The sequence below is a fragment of the Diplotaxodon limnothrissa genome, linkage group LG2, assembly GCF_057381915.1.
Source record: "Diplotaxodon limnothrissa isolate DT_005_m linkage group LG2, D_limnothrissa_male_GT1.1, whole genome shotgun sequence".
NCBI lineage: Eukaryota > Metazoa > Chordata > Actinopteri > Cichliformes > Cichlidae > Diplotaxodon > Diplotaxodon limnothrissa.
Window position 1 is genome coordinate 23,279,814 of NC_140597.1, and position 17,281 is coordinate 23,297,094.

The following is a 17,281-nucleotide window of genomic DNA, read 5'->3' on the forward strand; positions in this document are numbered from 1 at the left end:
CTATCCTCGGAGTCTGGAGGAGGTCTGCCCGCAACCTTTAGGCTCGAAGTTTAGAGTGAACACACCAGCACAAAATCTAAACTGCCAGCAGCTCCATGACGTCAGGTGAGGTTAAATACAGTTTATTCACAGGTAAAAACGTTAACAGCAAACATTCAGAACACAAACTCTGCTTTTTGTTATATTAGCAAGCTGTTGCGTTTTATGGGCCTTGATCTGCCTGCACTGTCTGGCCCTGGATGATGTGTTTATCTACATCAGTCTGATTGATGATGTTGAACATAAGCATAGGCAGAGGTAAAAGAAAAGTGAGAAGGAATGAGGCGAAAACAAAATCCACTCCGCCGTCCTCCTGTGTAACTTACTGCTTTTTGTTGGGTTGTTGGAGGAGGAAGAGGAAGGGGTTGTTGTTTTTTTAAAGCGTAAAGTCATTGATTGTCACAGCCGAGGGAAGCGCTGCTCCAGAGCGGCTATGTATTGCATGCCTCAGCGGGGAAAATGTCTTCGTATGCGGGTGGCAGTTCACTGGGGAGCGGGTAGGAGAAAGGGAAGCAATGATTGAGCTCCGGGTCCGTGGGCGAGTATCCCGGCAGTTCGATTGACGGGTGTCCCCCGCACTGCACTTCTGCACCTGTCTCGTCAAACACACCAAAAACACCCAGGTTGATGTAAGACACCGGCTGGAAATCCGCCGAGGAGCAGTCCCGCTCCTCGCTGAAGATGATCGCCCCGGCGCTCTGCCTCTGACACTGTCTGCTCCTAGAAAACTGCGCTGTTTTGTACCTTTTGATGATCACCAGGTTGATGAGCCCGAGGAGGCACTCCAACGTGCTGAGAACAGTGGAGATGACCAAACTCCGCTGGTAATCCCTCAGCTGCTCGCAGGCAGGGTTCAACACCACAGAGTGGAAGCAGTAATGGGAATATTTCCTCTCCACCAGAGAAGCCGTGTCCCCGTCCACCACCGCGCCAGAGAAGGCGGTGAGGACCCCCAACAAGAAGACCACAACACCGAGGAGAAAGAAATTCCTGCAGCCGGGCTTGTCCGTGCAACACACCAGCGCGGTTCCCAGCATGACCTGCCCGATTCCCACAAGTAGCCCGGAGTAGAAAGCCCCGGCTGTGGAGCCGAGGTGGAAATGCGCTTTCACCGTAGATCCCAACGAAACGCATCTTAATCCAACGACAACTTCGCTCAGGGCGCACACGAAGAGGAGGGTGCTGGAGAGGACGGTGCACAGCCCTTTCCCACTCAACTTCATTATATTCCACCTCTGCCGCTCTCGATCCCTCTCCCCCGCTCTTCATCCTCCTGCGTCCTCTCCTCCGTCTCCTCTGGAAGCACTCTCACATCGGGACATCATCTGCCGGTGACTCCTCCGGTTCAGAGCGGGCGATCCTCGCCGCTGCGGCGTCTCTCTCGCATGCCCGCCGCTTTACAGGAATATATAAATAATTAATGACAAGAACGCATTCCTCACTGCACTTATCGATAATCCATACAGCCAATGATCGCGTTACCCAAGATCAGCTATAGCCGCCCATCTCACTCCCAAGCAAAAGTTTTTTTATGTTGCTTTTCCTTTTTCCTCCTGACGAGAGAGTGCAGTCCGCCAAGTCTCCGGCTTGAATGCCGTGTGCGGGGTTTTGTGGCAGAGAAGGAGGCGGCTGCTACAGCCGGAGATGCTCGAGCGTCCTGTTGACCAATGACCCGCAGGCCCCAAGAACACTCCTACAGGGGCTATAAGTGTGCCTGAGGTGCCACGTAGAGACTTTACAGTGACGTTGTGTTAAATGGAAAGGCGAGTGAGCGACTTTTGGTGGGTGATCAAAACAATCGTGAGCGCGACTGGTGTTCGGGAATATGAAATGATTTCTTTTTTCTTTTTTTATACACGCACTTCAAACCCTCAGGCTCGTAGTCAGTTCACCTCTGCAGGAGTGACTGCGAGGTGAGGAAATTTAATTTAGGCGAGCGGTAACCTGTGTTCCTGTTACTAAACTGATTTTTGGCGGAAACAAAATAATCCTCTTATTCTTAATATGAGCTAAATAAAAAAAACGAAAAGCCCACCAGGAGTGACTGCAAAAACAAGTCCTAGGACTTGTTTTTGTCAGGCAGATCTTTCCGGAAATCACAAATCATCAAGCATCAATAAGACGAGAGGAGCTGAGCGAGGCTGTGTGCTGTCCGCGGTGCTGAAACATCCAAACCAGGAGGCCAGACGGCCGCTGATTGGAGTCCACAGCATCTCTCCTCACATTTCTAATGGAGCTTTAAAACTATAAACGTCTCGTATTTTAATGGTGATTGAGAGAGGCTCCAGACTTCACCATAGACAACCTTTACAGGAGCGTTGCAGGGTGGATAACTGGTTAGAGGCAGCATTTCAGTCTTAAAACAAATGTAGAAAGACATACTGTATGAGTCATCCAAAGTCCACGCTGCAATGCCCAACAGAAGCTACAGCCCACAGTGTAAAAGTAAATGTTTGAGTGTGAAGTCTAATAGAGTACATAGTCATTATAAATAGAGCAGGCAGCTGAAAGAGACATTCTTCTAATTCATATGTTGAAAATATGTTAAGACAATCTTTACGAGATTTATTTGTGTGTGTGTGTGTGTGTGTGTGTGTGTGTGTGTGTGTGTGTGTGTGTGTGTGTGTGTGTGTGTGTGTGTGTGTGTGTGTGTGTGTGTGTAATCATGTAACCAGATTTCATGATAACGAATCCAAATATATGCTGAGTCATTTTTATTACCTAAAACCCAAAAACATTTTTGGCACTAAAGCGTGGAGATATGACACCACTGCGGTCACTAAGATTTATCATCTTTGTCATCCATGAGCAAAGTAAATATCACAATAAAATTTCATGCCAATGGCATTTGAGGCTGGAGTTTCGGGAGCAAAGTGCCCGAGTGACATTCATTTAGTGAAAACAAATTGGTGTCATTGAATCGGAGCTGGCTAATAATGAAATGTAAAAAAAAAAAATTCGTGAAAAAGTTCAAGGATATGCAAAATGATTCAACTGTGTGACCTGCTGTAAAACATTGCCGGTTCTTGGAGCTGAGTTGTTTCCACTTCATTTTATCTGGTTGTGAAAACTCAGCGGACGAGCGCGAGTTCTTGACTTAATTAACCAAATGTTTGACGAGTGCAGGTGGGAGAATTCCACCAGGGAAAGCCGTCGCCCATCCATTCATCACAATGAGCCACCTCATTGACTGTACCAGCACAGCTGCCAGCAAGTGTGAGTGTCACTCTAATTAGGTCATTACTACTTTGCATAGGTTTGCAGATAAGAAAAGATGCTGTGAATGATGAGCTGATAAGCTGCTGATTGGCTGATTGATTGGCAGGCTTGCTTGCTGGCAGTGTGTTTCAGTGATGTTGACACCATCAGCAGCAACAACCTGACTGACTGGCCCAGTCACCACAGGCGTAGATACAAAACTGAAGCAATAAAGGGGCAAAAACTGGAGAATCAAAACACAGAAAACAAAGCGTCTGAGGCTCAAAGTTTCCTGGGGAGCATATAACCCACTGCTTAACGAGTCTCTCTGTCACTTCTTATCCAGTCCATACATGAGCAATAAAACCCACAGCTCTGAGTCCTTCCTGCTGTTAAAGCGTTGTATTTGAGCCATGCTTTGTGTGGCAGCAGATTCAAACCCATTTTTCACATTTGTTGTTCCATAATGTGGGCGTTGCGAAGCCTTTTGTAACTGTGATTAAGAGCTATACAAATAAACTTGGACCAGGGCATCACAGAAAATGGCTTCACTTCACTCACAGTGTGAGCAGCCACAGGTAAGGAGCATGCACTTTAATGTGAAGGAAAACTACTGGATTCAATTGCCCGATAAAAGTGATGAGGCAGAGGTTGTTAATAGCATATGTCTTTCATCAGGGCACAAGGTGAGCCCTGCTCACCTCCATAACACAGACCATTTCCCTCATGGTCACAGACCTGGAAGACACTGTTACTGAAGGGGAAAGTGGCTCTAACCTTAATGGGTAAGATCACCTCTCACCTACATGGCAGAAAGACCTGAAATTGGCTTCATTTTAATGTACAGGGCTGTCTGAATGTGATTACTATATGGTTTATAGGGGAAAATGCCACACAAAGAACTGCAGATAGATCCCCAGCATTATAACAATAATAATAATAAATCAGCCTTCTCCTCCAAGAGCAGATTTTCAACTTAAATCACTACAAGTCGTTCTGTGTGTGTGCGTGTGTGTGAGCATTTAGGCTCGATTGCTTCAGCTGTGCCAAGAGTCAGCTGTGAAGGGAGTGCTTCGGCATCTAAGATGCAGTTTTACAGCAGCAGTTACAACAGCCGCGACAGGTCGGCCTGTAAAATCCTGTGTTAGCCTATAAATATTAATGAATCTAAAGCAGCCGCTGCTGTTGATGGCTGGAGCTGGGAGGGACTCAAACAATGTTTCTTCTAAAGAGGAACTGACTCTGAAAAATAAATTCAATACCAAGGGTGAAAACCTGTCAGACCTAGATCAGACAGGTACAGGGTTTGTCAAATGGGCGGGAGCATTAGGAACAGAGAAGTGAGGCAGTCAGCTGGTGAGATTATCATAGTATTCATATCAACAGTGTATCAAATGACCGCGTGGAGGATATCACTTGCTTTTTTTTCGAGTAATTTTCATTTGCCAGCGTGAAGCTTCTTCTCTTATTGACTTTCTTTAGAGCTGCTGCTGCTTCATGTTGCCAGCAGAAAACCTCAGATAAACCCACTGTGGGCTTCCAGTACCCACCCGAAACAGACTGAAAACAAAAGCAGCAAATGTTACCTGATGAACAGAGCGAGAACCCAGTGTAGACAAACAGATCTGTGTGCAGACACTGGGCTCGACTCCAAATAATGATATCCCTTACAACAAGACCAAGAAAAGAGTTCCAGCGATAAAGCTGAATACTCCTTAAATCAAATAATGTTTAGTCTATCACTAAGGGAATATATGAGATTGTTGTGTGTGTGTGTGTGTGTGTGTGTGTGTGTGTGTGTGTGTGTGTGTGTGTGTGTGTGTGTGGGCGCGTGAGGAAAATAGAAAGCATTTAATTTAAAATGAGCTTGGTTTTGTGTTTGTTGGCGTCACTGGAGGTCAGTTTCGAGGGGTTTGGGTGTTTGTGTATGTGTGTTTGTGTTTGTGCGGGGCTTTACTGTGTAAAATACAAGGTGCAGAGGTTGGATGATTGTGCATAAAGCCTGAGGAGCAGCAAAGAAATGCCATTTAGCTTTTGTAGATGCCAAAACATACGAGCAGGCGCGGCTGAAGATGAGGTCCAAATGATTCCATCAAAGTGGAAGTTTGAACTTATTTATCCCTTTCCTTCTGTTTCCTGCTTGATTTTTATGAACTTCATATCAGGATTAGAGGCTCCACAGGATAGTATCTAACAAGCATAATATCCCTGGTTTGATCATAGGTAGGGGACAGGTAGGGCATCTAGTGTAATAAAAAAAAAACCCTGCCATATCAAATATATGGAGCTAGCTGCTGTAGTGCAGTTTCGAGGTTGAGCTACTGCCCCCTTGTGGCCAGAAATGACAACAAAGCAGCTTTAAGTGAGATTTGTGGGCACTTTTGGCACTTTATGCAAAATAACATCTCACTGAAATAATGAGTCTCTAAGGTACTTCCTGACTTATTGACCTTGGTTAAGAGTACCATTACCCTTAAAGTTGCACTTGGATTGTTTTATTTCGAGGAGAATCTCAGTCTTTGGGAAACTTATTTTATTAACAATAAAGTCAGAAATGAATGTGTGAAAAGTAACCACCAGCATCACCACTATTCCTTCTGATGTTCCCGATGTTAATAGCACCATTGTTATAATTTAATCTGAATCAAAAGTCAATTTAACTTCAAACCTTTCCCCATGTCATTTAATTTAGCGCTGCTTCATCTAATTATACCCTTCACTGCACAACTGCATATATATTTAGTTTCCTCTGACTTTTAATCAAAGAACTGCAAAGTAGATTTTTCTTTGAGTTAAGGTACCAAGAAACATTTTCACTTTTCAAGCCAGGAAATACACAGGCTTAAATCACGAATGCGTGTTGTGCTAAAATATGTAAACAAATGAAAAATAACAAGGTAAATTATAAATAATTCAGGCACTGACTGGCTGGACTGGAGGGAGCACACACTGAAACCTGTTAATACTGTAAGTATAATTCTTCCCCATTTAGCATCATCGCTGAAATTGTTGTGCTGAACCTTAAAGAAGATTTATAGTGGTATTTATGTTAATGGAAATCCATACAGATGATGGCGATGGTAACGATGATGATCAGATTACATTAGTGAGATTCATTAGTGAGGAGGAGGTGAAGGAAAGAGGCAATGTAATGATGAGGGTTGCATGTGAGGGTAAAGCACAGTCTACGTAGGAGTTTATTTCAGGCATCCAAAGAATACAAATAAAGTCCTGCTCAAGATGATAGCATCGTCCAAATGCAAGTGAAAACACTGCTCCACAATGGAGTGTATTTGCAAAATTATGCTGCAGATCACTTTGATATTGTTATGTTTGCACAAAGCATCTTTGTCGTTGATCATTTTAAAATATTCAAAATCCTCCTACTCGGTTTCTTTCACAGAACAAATGAGGGTCTTTCCGCTCGTTCTTTTCAAAACCGTTGTAGCCAGAGGTAGTAAATGTTTTTCATTACCAGATAAATTGAGTGCAGAAGTGTCACCAAATAATAAAACTGTGTGGAATCATTTAAAATGATGCAACAGAGGACTTAGGAGAAGCTACACCCAATCCGGGGTTTTCCTTCTGTCTTGTAGTCCACATCTTTATATAAGGAAACTGCATCAGACATTTAAGAGACTTTAAATATGAGGCTGTTAGAGAACAGAGATGCAGGTGGAAGGAATTACTGCACCAGCACCACGCAGGCAGAGCGTATAGAAAAGGGCAGACAGCTGACCTTAGGCTTTCTCCCGAGACTGCAAGATGCTCAAGAGACAACGCTCGTAGCCGGCCTTTGTGACTTCAGAAGGATTCTTCAAATGTGACCTGATTAAAAATGTGTTTTTCTATGCACTTCCTCACTTTGATGTTCGAGCTGCTTTTACGCCACCAGCTGAAGATGAGTCCAGTTTTGTGGTCCAGGATTTCTGGATTAGGAAGGATTAGATGTACATGTAACATCATTTTTAGCGTTAGACACACATTACTGTTCGTAACTGAATAAAGAAATGACAGTCAGGTTTACAGCAGCAAATTTAGCATTTTTGGAAGGCTGAGAGCTTCAAGGGTGCAGTGAGGAAAAACAGTTTTATAGTGCTGTAAAGGAGACTAACACTACACACCATTGGTTCTAATTCAGTGGCCACTTTACAGATGTTTTTGTTTCCTCACAGTGCAAGTTAACTGCGAGATACGTTCTTTAATTGCATATATAATGGTAGATAAGTCTACTTGGTGGTGTGAGCATCAGTTAATTTAGAGGAGAATCACTCCAGTCAAAAGAAGATTTTTTCTACTTAATTTAATCTATATTTGGCAGCTTGGTGCTGTTCTGAGAGCAGCACAGCGCTGAGCAGGCATGAATAAAAACACATACAGTTAAATCCACAGGATCATCATTGGACAGCGATACATTATGTTGTCATTGTGCTTCTGTACCCCACCACAGTGGCTTTAAATCTAACAATCAATGTGTGATTGAAGTGCAGACCTTCAGCTTGAATTCAAGGAGCTTCATAAAAGTGCTCTATTAACTGTTTGAGAATTAGAGACATTTTTATACATAGTGCATCATTTTCAGAGGCTCAAACAACTAGACGATAGACCGAGGAGTGGTTTCATGGGGAGCTGAGGATTGTTGTTTTCATGGTAATGTCAGCTTTAGACATCCACTGATTGCAACTAATGTTCATCCAGTTATTAAAAACATCCTTATACTTACAATTACATTAGTTTGTCCAATTAGTTTTGTGCATCTGAAAATGCAACACAATTTATGAAAATGCCTGCAATTAGAGTCTGACTGATAAATGATTTTTAAGACTGAGACGGACATTTGGTGACTTAAATAACCAACACGTTGGTAGGATGTAACCTGAGCTATCAGTGTCTATGGCAAGACATCAGCTGATCTGCCAGGACTGGTGGAGCATTTTTCCATTTTTCTACTTTTTACACATTTACTTAATTCATTCATTGACTTTCATTGATTTTCTCTATAGTCTTTTCATTTTTTAACTTTCCAGACTTTATTTTCAGATGTTCACGCTGCAGGGGAAAATGATTACACATTCAACTTGTGTTTTCCAGAAGTGATAAAACAGTGACAGAAATGTCACGAGTCTGTTTCCTGTTTTGTATTACATTGTAACAATACAACATTCATGTGCACACGCAAGGAAAAAGAAAAATCCTACTTGTGCTTAATATCAGTTCTCTGATGTTTTGATGTAAAACCAACACGTGGCTGGTGCCTTGATGAACAGAGAGGCTGCAGAATCCCACACAGGATTAGCCGCCTTTCCTTTTCCACTAAAAGAAGCAGATGTCTCAGAACCAATCTGGACCTCGTCCAGGACTCTACATGGATACAGCGGTCTCCTGTTAATCCACTGTGTCTGTGCTTGCATTTTTAAAAAGTAGACAGTGGCTCCACAAGCCTTTACCACAACTGCTGTTCTGGACATAGCATATGGACACCGAAACAGAAGGCAAATGTTTGGCTGCAGGCCTTCTGTCTGCTTCACCTGTATTTAACAGTGTGCGGTTTGTTTGGACTTGTGCTGGGTTTAATTAGTATTTTAATTACACACTGCCTGGAACCCCTGCTTGTTTTTTGTTCTGGGTTTAACCACTAGGGAGCACTCTCATTCAACAATGCTGGAAGTGATGCAGCAGGTACCTGATCTGTTTTGCTTAATAAGTTGAAACAATGTGGCTAATATGCATACTCAGCTGCTGGGATTGTCTTGTTGCCTGGTTTAACTTGGCAGCTCTTTTACTGTCCTGCAGATTGGCCCAAAGTTAGAAAGACTCATTTTTTTTGTTAAGCAAAAAAAGTGGAAACTGTAAGCCTGTTCTTCACCTATTGCAAGCACCTTTCATTTCCTTGCACTTAAAACTTTGTGGGTGTATTGCCAGGGACCCGAGTAAGTGCGGTGCCAAGTTTGAGGTAGTTTAACCCTCAGAGACACTTTTGAAGGGTGTAAAAAAAGGGCCGGCCAAACAACTGTATCTGTTTGAACATTTCATCTAAAACCACTCTCTTTATTTAATATAGACATATTGCATTTTGTTTATTTTTTAATATGATGTAGTCATTGCCCTTAATTTCCTGTTACAAATTACTTACAGACTAAACATATATACGGTACTGTCCAAAGTCTTGAGCCATCCTCATTTCTTTGTTTTGCTATGAAAATGGGGAGAAGGTGGTAACAGTTTATTGAAACACGTGAAATACAGTATCTAAGGCAAAAACAGAGTTTATACAGTTCCAATAAGTGTGAAAGTCAATATTTAGTTTGACCACCTCCTAGCTAAGCTGTCCTGTATTTACCTTGAGTAGTCTTCAGGAATAGTTCTCCAGGCTTCCTGAAGGACATTCAGAGCTCTTCTTTGGATGTTGGCTGCTTTTTTGTTCTGTGCTGTAAAGATGATCCCACACTGCTTCAGTAATGTTGGGGTCCGGACGCTGAGGAGGCAAATCCATGACTGACTGTTCCAATTGTGTGCTTTTCTATCCAGGTATCTTTCTACTGCATTGTCAGTGTGTTTGGAATCATTGTCATGCTGAAGAATGAAGCTGCTGCCAGTCACATGCTTTACAGATGGTACTTTTACTATGTTTATAAATCCATCAACTTGGATGAGATTCACAACACGACTGGCAGAAATGCAGCTGCGAGTAAAAAGTGATTAAAGATACAATATAAATGGGTTTTTTTTGCCAACTTGTCTGTTCTGTATAGACTCAAACTTTTGCAAAGCACTGTAGTTCTTTTGATTTTTTAAAATCTGACAGTTCTGAACAGCCACATTTTCAAGGCACAATCTCATCCACACGCACACGTTAATGATCCTGATTGCCTGAATGCGACATGCTTAGCAATCACCTATAAATTGTAGCAATAACAGTAACCTGGGTTGCACTCTCTTTGAATGGGCACCCACTGCACTCGTTTGCCAAGCGCTGATGACGTGACCGTGCTGATCACAGGGTTCGCCACACTACGCAAGCAGCGCTGCTCTAATGTCAACGATGCACAGAAGCTGTAATTACGCACAGCTGGAACACTGGCTGCTCGGTCAGAGGCTGTAAGGGGACAGATTGTGTTGTAGTGTCAGCAGAAGTAGAAACAGCTGCATCGAGTGGAGTAAATCCATTTCCTCGCTCCAAGGGAGGTCAGGACATGAGGCTGCGAGTGTCGATACACAGGCTGCAAAGTTCAGAGGACCAAACACAAAAAAAATCAAACTAAAAAGTGTCTCATTTAAAGGAAGCAGCATAGATTTGAAAATAAGCAGCAGCACATGACTGCTTTTAATCTCAACTTGCTTCATTCCCACAAAAAAACAAAAACAAAAAAAGACAACACAACATGTCACTGCTGTTATTCCAAACTTATATTTCTCATCTTTCCTTAAACACAAGCAGATGAATTCCCCGTTCAAACCAAATATTCTCCTTTATATTTATGTGAAAAATGCGTTTTGTAACCAGAAGTCCAAATGAAGTCTTACTTTGAAGTCTGCTCACTAACGCGTCAGTTCCATGAATTAAAAATAACAAAAAGCTGTAAAACAACGTAAATGTCACACTCACAGGGGTGCAGCTGAATCCATGACAACATACATACACATATTCAAGTTGAAACAAAGAAAAAGAACAACCAGTTAATGAATCTAAATCTAAACCTGGCTAAAAGACTCACTTCCAGGTTAACTCCCTCATTTTTTAAAGACTTTCTGATGTAGCTGTCACGTGTATTTCAGACTCTAGGTGACCTTTTGTCTGTGGTTATTTCTCAAACCTTGTTCAGCAATATAAATTATAGCCATTTACAGTAATATCAAGCTCCAGGAGTTGATTCTGCAGACAGCAGGGCAGCGATGAAGCAGGGCAGGGAGTGGAAATGGTGCGAGTCCCCAGGAGACCTAGCTAGCCTCCTGCGACTGTGATGCTGAGATGGATGGCTCAGGATTTTCTGCCATGGGCTCATCAGAGAGAGTACCGTTTCCATATTTGTTCCTTAAAGAACGTCCCAAAAACTCCCAGTACTCTTTACGGATGGTGTCCTTCTCCTGTGCCAGTAGTTGACAAATCTTCAAAGGAAGACAACAAAGCACAACAACATTGTTTCAGATCTCGAGTTTGACAAGAACAACATTGGGGTGCAAACTTTTATTTCTAAGTATGCCTAAGGACTTACTTCTAGAGCCTTTCTTAAAGTTTCCTTTTGCTCCTCCTCTTCTACCTTTTCTTTTTGGGCGATGTTCTCTAAGGCATCCTCATAGCAATCAAACAGAAATGCTAGCAGGTAAGGTGAACAATGTGTCTCCTTTAGCTCCAGCACCCTCTCCAGCAGACCTGGCTGAGATGACAGACCTCGGTCTTGCAGCATCCTTGGGGGGGAAAAAAAGAAGGAAATAAGAGAGGATACTGGCAGTGAGCTTTTCCATTTTTAATAACCATTTCTCAAGCTCCCTGTAGCGTGCTATATATTGAATGTCTTAGGATGGCACGGTGAAATATTCTAGTGAGAAAATGTCAGCATGTTTGGGCCTTACAGGTAAACACACATAGGATCATTTACACTGTGATTTGCATCTTACCCTTTCAAATAATTCCATGCACTTTCATTATGGGGAGCCTTCCTGATCTGGTTCAGGCAATATCTGACACAAAGGGAAGAACAGCAGAAAAATGAATGCAACTGCACAACTGAAGCAGGAACAATGCTGAGGGTACAGAAACATGTATGTATTCATATTGCACAGACAGAGAGAGAGAGAGAGAGAGAGAGAGAGAGAGAGAGAGAGAGAGAGAGACACAGAGAGAGAGAGAGAGAGAGAGAGAGAGAGAGAGAGAGAGAGAGAGAGAGAGAGAGACAGAAGTTGTCAGAAGTGATTTTAATGACTAAATCTTGAGTTTTTGACATTCCTATAGCACACTAAAACAACTGGAGCGGTGGATATCCCAGCAGAAATTCCAAAAACACCCAAGTGCAAAAAACATGTTAAAGTTACTGAGAGTAAAACCAAAACAAACACCTCATGCTAACTGTGACCCAGGACCCAGGCACCTTGCACTTATTGAGCCCGTTTGCCAAAGTTTGGCTGATATTGTGTCAAACAACAGGACAGTGATCCCAAGCACAGAAGCCAATCTACAACTGAATAGCTGAAAAAGAAAAGAATTAAGGCGGTGCAATGCTCCAGTCACAGTAAAGAAGAGTGGGCCAAAATTAATTCACAACAATGTGAGAGACTGAAAACAGAAAACAACTGCTTCAAGTTATTTTTGCTAAAGTTGTCACGATGTCAAACCGAGTAGTTCCATCTTTGTTCCATTATGTTTACAGTTTAGTTGCTCAGGGCTGTATTTACCTTGATGTTAGAACAGCAGAGCTCTTACACTGAAGCAGATTATTGACCATCTCTAGTACAGACTGAGTTTCAAACTGTTTTGCTGTTGGTCATTCATGAGCAGGTTACTCTCTATTGAATTTGTGCAATACAAGAGTGATAAACACTGATTGTCTTTAAATATTACAAATTGCTCCATTTTATTTGAGAGGGGATCATTATCTTACTCCTGCCTGTCTAAACTAATGAATAAACAGTGCTACACTGCTGTTGTGTAATTACACAAAAATTAAACAAGAGACTATGAAACCAAGACATATTAAAGAAAATGTATAGATCGAGTGAAGTAGTTAAAGGCAATCAGTTAGATTATTTTTGGAGGGGTCAGCCAAGTATAGGAGCTAGCCACACGACATTTTCAAGGCTAGAAAACATATTTATGCTCCGGGAAAAATTGAAAATCAACTTTACAACCACTCTAACATGCACTGGTACCCTTAATTTTGTCTGATAAGTCAATGGAGGAAACCTCTGAAAGTGCATTTTGGGTAAACTTGTCACCATGTGGAATGGGTGAATGATCAAAACAAACTGTAGGATAATAAAAGTCTCATTTTTATCCATGTTTTAGATCTTCTAGCTCTGCTCATTTTTGTGTCAAAATACAAATTCTAACACAATCATATTTTAACACACATCAGTGTAGGTTGCGGTCATGAACTGGAGAAACCACACTGGGGTTTACATGTTATAAATAATAGTTTGGACTTGTCACACCGATCAAACATTTTTAGCGCCTCAGTTCTTACTTAAGAATTCACGTATGAAGGTAAAAAATTTCAAGCCTCCACTAATTATACTAACATTACTGAACCTAATGGGGTCAGCTGTGAGGCACTGGATGATTTTTAATATAATAAACCTAATATTTCCTCATCAATTAAACATTACAATTAATTAAACAACACTAGAAAAATGCAAGAAAAAAAAGCACCTACTGAATCTCTCTCTCCACTACAGCTGGATCTGAAAAGCCTGTAGTGTGAGAAATCACAAAATGCCTCTGGTTCCATGCAGAGTTGTTCCTCACATCTTCCTCCAACAGATTCTCCACAAACTCCAGCTCGTTGTCCCACAGTTTGTACTCCTGGGGTACAAAGAAAACTAAGCTGGCATCCAACACGTTTATGCGGTTACATAGTGCAGCGTTTGTGTCGTGCATTGCCTCGCATTACATGATACAAATACTGACCACAGAGGGACTCGAACTACACACAAACAGCCAACCAAATTAATCAGTGAAGGAGTCAGTCTGGCAGAGAGCGTCGCTGTGGGAGGAGAACTGGATCTCGTTCCTCAGCTTTGGAGCCAAACTCTGCCGAGAGCAACACCTACCTGGATGACCCACTGTCTGTGCTGCCAAGCGTGGTAGTTCTTTGCATCTTGGCTGAGAATGTCTGCGATGAACTGGAGTTCCTCCGAGGGGTCATTCAACCACTCGACCACCATACGTCTGTGATGCCTGGAGCAGAAGGGAGTTTAGAAAGCCGTCCTTATCTTCCAACTTTTTCATTAAACTTGAGTCGTTTTAGGAATGTCCCACTCCCACTCTCCTCTCTATGTGCTCTGGATAAATTCACATAATGCACTTACCAGACTTGATAGTTTTTGGGTTGCTCTTCAATAATGTTAGTAATGTACTTCATCTCCTCCTTTAGGTCCTTCGACAGGGCTTGCAGGAGTACTCGCCTGTAGTGCCTGGACAGTACCACAGCATATGTTAGATTACATTTTCACAGAAGACACTCATTTCTAAACAAAACAAACACATTTTATACTCTGATGCAGTTTTAAAATTGTGACTGGCCTGAGGCACTGTACCTATAAACAGTACTACTTAACTATGAATGTCATCTCCTTTGCTCTTTTTCCCATTATGTGTAAATGCTACAACATCAAAAGATCAGCACTGCTTTTCCAGCAGGCAAAATGCTCACCAGACAGTGTAATTTGCAGCATTTAGGTCAATGGCATCTGCAGTCAGAGCGAAAGCCCGCTCAGTTTTTTCATCATTCTTTAGGAGGGCACGGAAATAGTCGTAGACATCTGAGACTGTTGGAAGAAAGACGTGAACATTAGATATGAAATCCTTCTGCAATCATATTTCATCTGAAATAGTTTGGATTTTAACAGACAAGTGGCATATTAACGGAAAAAACAACATAATGTGCCTAAAGGAAGGAAAGTACAGCAAGGAAGCCAGGTGCCACCAGTACGGCAATGATTCTCCAAGTGTTTGGAAATCTCCTGGAGGCATAGAACACCATTATTCCAAAAAAAAACAAACAAAAAAAACAAAACAAAAAAAACCCCCTACTTTGGTATTTTTACAAATTAGGATGAGGGTACTGGCAGTCAAAAATGTCCCAAACAGCAAATGATATTTGCTGTCATTGTCATAATCATAAAACCTTTCAGTGATCACTTGAGCCCCATCGTATGGTTTCATGACAGGATGAAGATGACTACTTAGATCATAGGTGTCAAACTCTGGCCCGTGGGCCAAATTTGGCCCGCAGCCTAATTACATTTGGCCCACGAAGCCATACAAAATTACTATTAGAGTTGGCCTGCCGGTATTATACAGTGCATGTACTGCTAATACTACAAGTCCCAGAATGCTCTGTTGGTGTTTTGGCACGTCAGTCATGACAGGACCCATTAGCACCCTCTCCTCTGTTGACCATAGTCATAGCAACCATGCAAATACTGCCATGCTACCTATCCCAAAATGGCAAAAAGAAAGGCAGAAAACAGGAGCTTTCTGAACAGGTGGGAGAACATGATGAAAATTTGATAAATGATAAAATTTAATTCAGAAGCCTGCAAATACATTTTTTATTTAAGAAATGAATTCCACTGATGTGTTATTTAATTGGAATTTTGATTTTGCATATGTGCAATATTAAGTTATATATACGTTTATATAAGTTATATATATTGTTTAGTATTAAGCTTTGCTTGTTCCATATTCAGTTTTTCAGCAAAACTTGTTTGAGTCCATAAGAAAAGATTCATTGTTATATTTGGAGGAAGATTTTTTTTCAATGAATATTAATGTTAGCCCGCGACTTTGATCCAGTTTTGAATTTTGGCCCACTGTGTATTTGAGTTTGACACCCCTGACTTAGACGTATAATATCTTGCAGTGACCTTTCCCTCTACCCACTTCCTTGCTGTCTTGCAATTCCCTATGAGCCTTCCATGGTTCACTAGCAATCTTACACTTTTCCGAGTAGGCAATCTTCACTACAGGATTTGGTCCATCATCCTGTGGAACAGGCTCCAGGTCAGCCCACTCCTTTCTGTCTCTGAAACACAAAAACACGGAGGTGGATTAACTGTCAGTACAGCCTGACAGTAGCTAATGTATTTAGTTACACAGGGCCAAGATCCATCTAGAAACAAATATATTGTAGATAATCACCAGCCCAGTCACCAGTTTTTGGTCCACAAATAAGGCTTTAAGAACCATTAAACTTACTACTACCACGTCTGCTGTCACTAAATTCTCCCATAAATTCAATTCAGGCTTCTGTGAGTATTATATCTCTTGATATAATGTCTCTGACTGAGCTAACTACTTTGGGGGGAATTTGTACACTGTTTTTGTGATCAACCAATGCATTTTTCAGCCATTTCTGACCGCCATATAAGCAAGGAGGTCTCCTATTCTTGGGTAAAAGAAAACCCAAACAGCAAAGTCATTACAATGCTGCTGATTGTCATCTGACACTTTGGAGGGGGCGGCAAAAAAAAGCCTCTGTGCAAGGAAAAAAACTGCAAATGCGATAACTGTTTAACTTTATACTGAAATCATTAAGACAAGCTGTGACGTTAGGACGCCAAATTAACCTGGGTACTATTCTTTCTGAAGGTATTGGCTAGAATAAACGTACAGAGCTGAACCTTCTACTAGAAAGAGGGCTGTTAGCGCAACTCCTCCGGCTTTCCATCACAAAGACGATAATTATAGTGCACTTTTGACAGCTGCTAACAAAACTCGTATTAAACTATAAGTTATCAAACATTACCGCGTTATAACAAACACGAGCTACAGAGTAGTTACTAAGCACCGGTAGAGGAGCGACCAAAGCTAAGTTAGCCACCCAAAGAGAAAGTGATAACTAGACAATACCTGTAAAATATGTATCGAGTCGGGTCAACAGCAAATTCATCCTCGATGTGCTCCTCGACCTCTACATCAAACTCTTTGTCTTCGTTAACTTGTACAGATTCAACTGTTTCCTCAATGTCCGACATTGCTAACTAGTTAGCTTAATCGCAGTTGTGCTCCGTTGAGAAAGAAAACGTCATATCCGGTGTAGCGGAAAAAGTTGCCTTTAAGTGCTGCTGGGAAATGGAGATTTTCTTTCCTTAATTATCACCTAATAATAATAGACAGCCACACTTCTCCAGTTTATGGAGATAAGTTTATGCAAATGATTTTAAAAATACCACGCTGTCTTTCAAACGGGGCTATTTATTTTTCAGTAGCTTCAACTAAAGAAACTGAAACAAATGTTACTTTGTAAAAGGCTGCTAGTAACAAAGTGCCTAAAGATCCAAGTATTGTTTTTTGCCACCTGTGTAGACAAAACACTGGTTCATTCCT

At 41.7% G+C, this 17,281-nt stretch overlaps 2 protein-coding genes across 2 annotated transcripts; both read right to left on the reverse strand.

Moving 5' to 3' along the window:
* Nucleotides 1–470: 470 nt before the first annotated feature.
* On the reverse strand, nt 471–1,262 carry tmem271 (transmembrane protein 271). Its single transcript, XM_085368389.1, has one exon. The coding sequence runs from the start codon at nt 1,260–1,262 to the stop codon at nt 471–473; it is 792 nt and encodes a 263-aa protein (XP_085224515.1).
* Nucleotides 1,263–10,632: 9,370 nt separating this feature from the next.
* Nucleotides 10,633–16,949, reverse strand: fnta (farnesyltransferase, CAAX box, subunit alpha). The gene is made up of 9 exons (XM_085368402.1): nt 16,805–16,949; nt 15,892–15,977; nt 14,604–14,718; nt 14,260–14,364; nt 14,002–14,128; nt 13,605–13,753; nt 11,854–11,916; nt 11,451–11,643; nt 10,633–11,343 (listed from the first exon to the last, which is right to left on the reverse strand). The coding sequence occupies exons 1-9, from the start codon at nt 16,927–16,929 to the stop codon at nt 11,176–11,178; spliced, it is 1,131 nt and encodes a 376-aa protein (XP_085224528.1). The 5' UTR covers nt 16,930–16,949; the 3' UTR covers nt 10,633–11,175.
* Nucleotides 16,950–17,281: the final 332 nt, after the last annotated feature.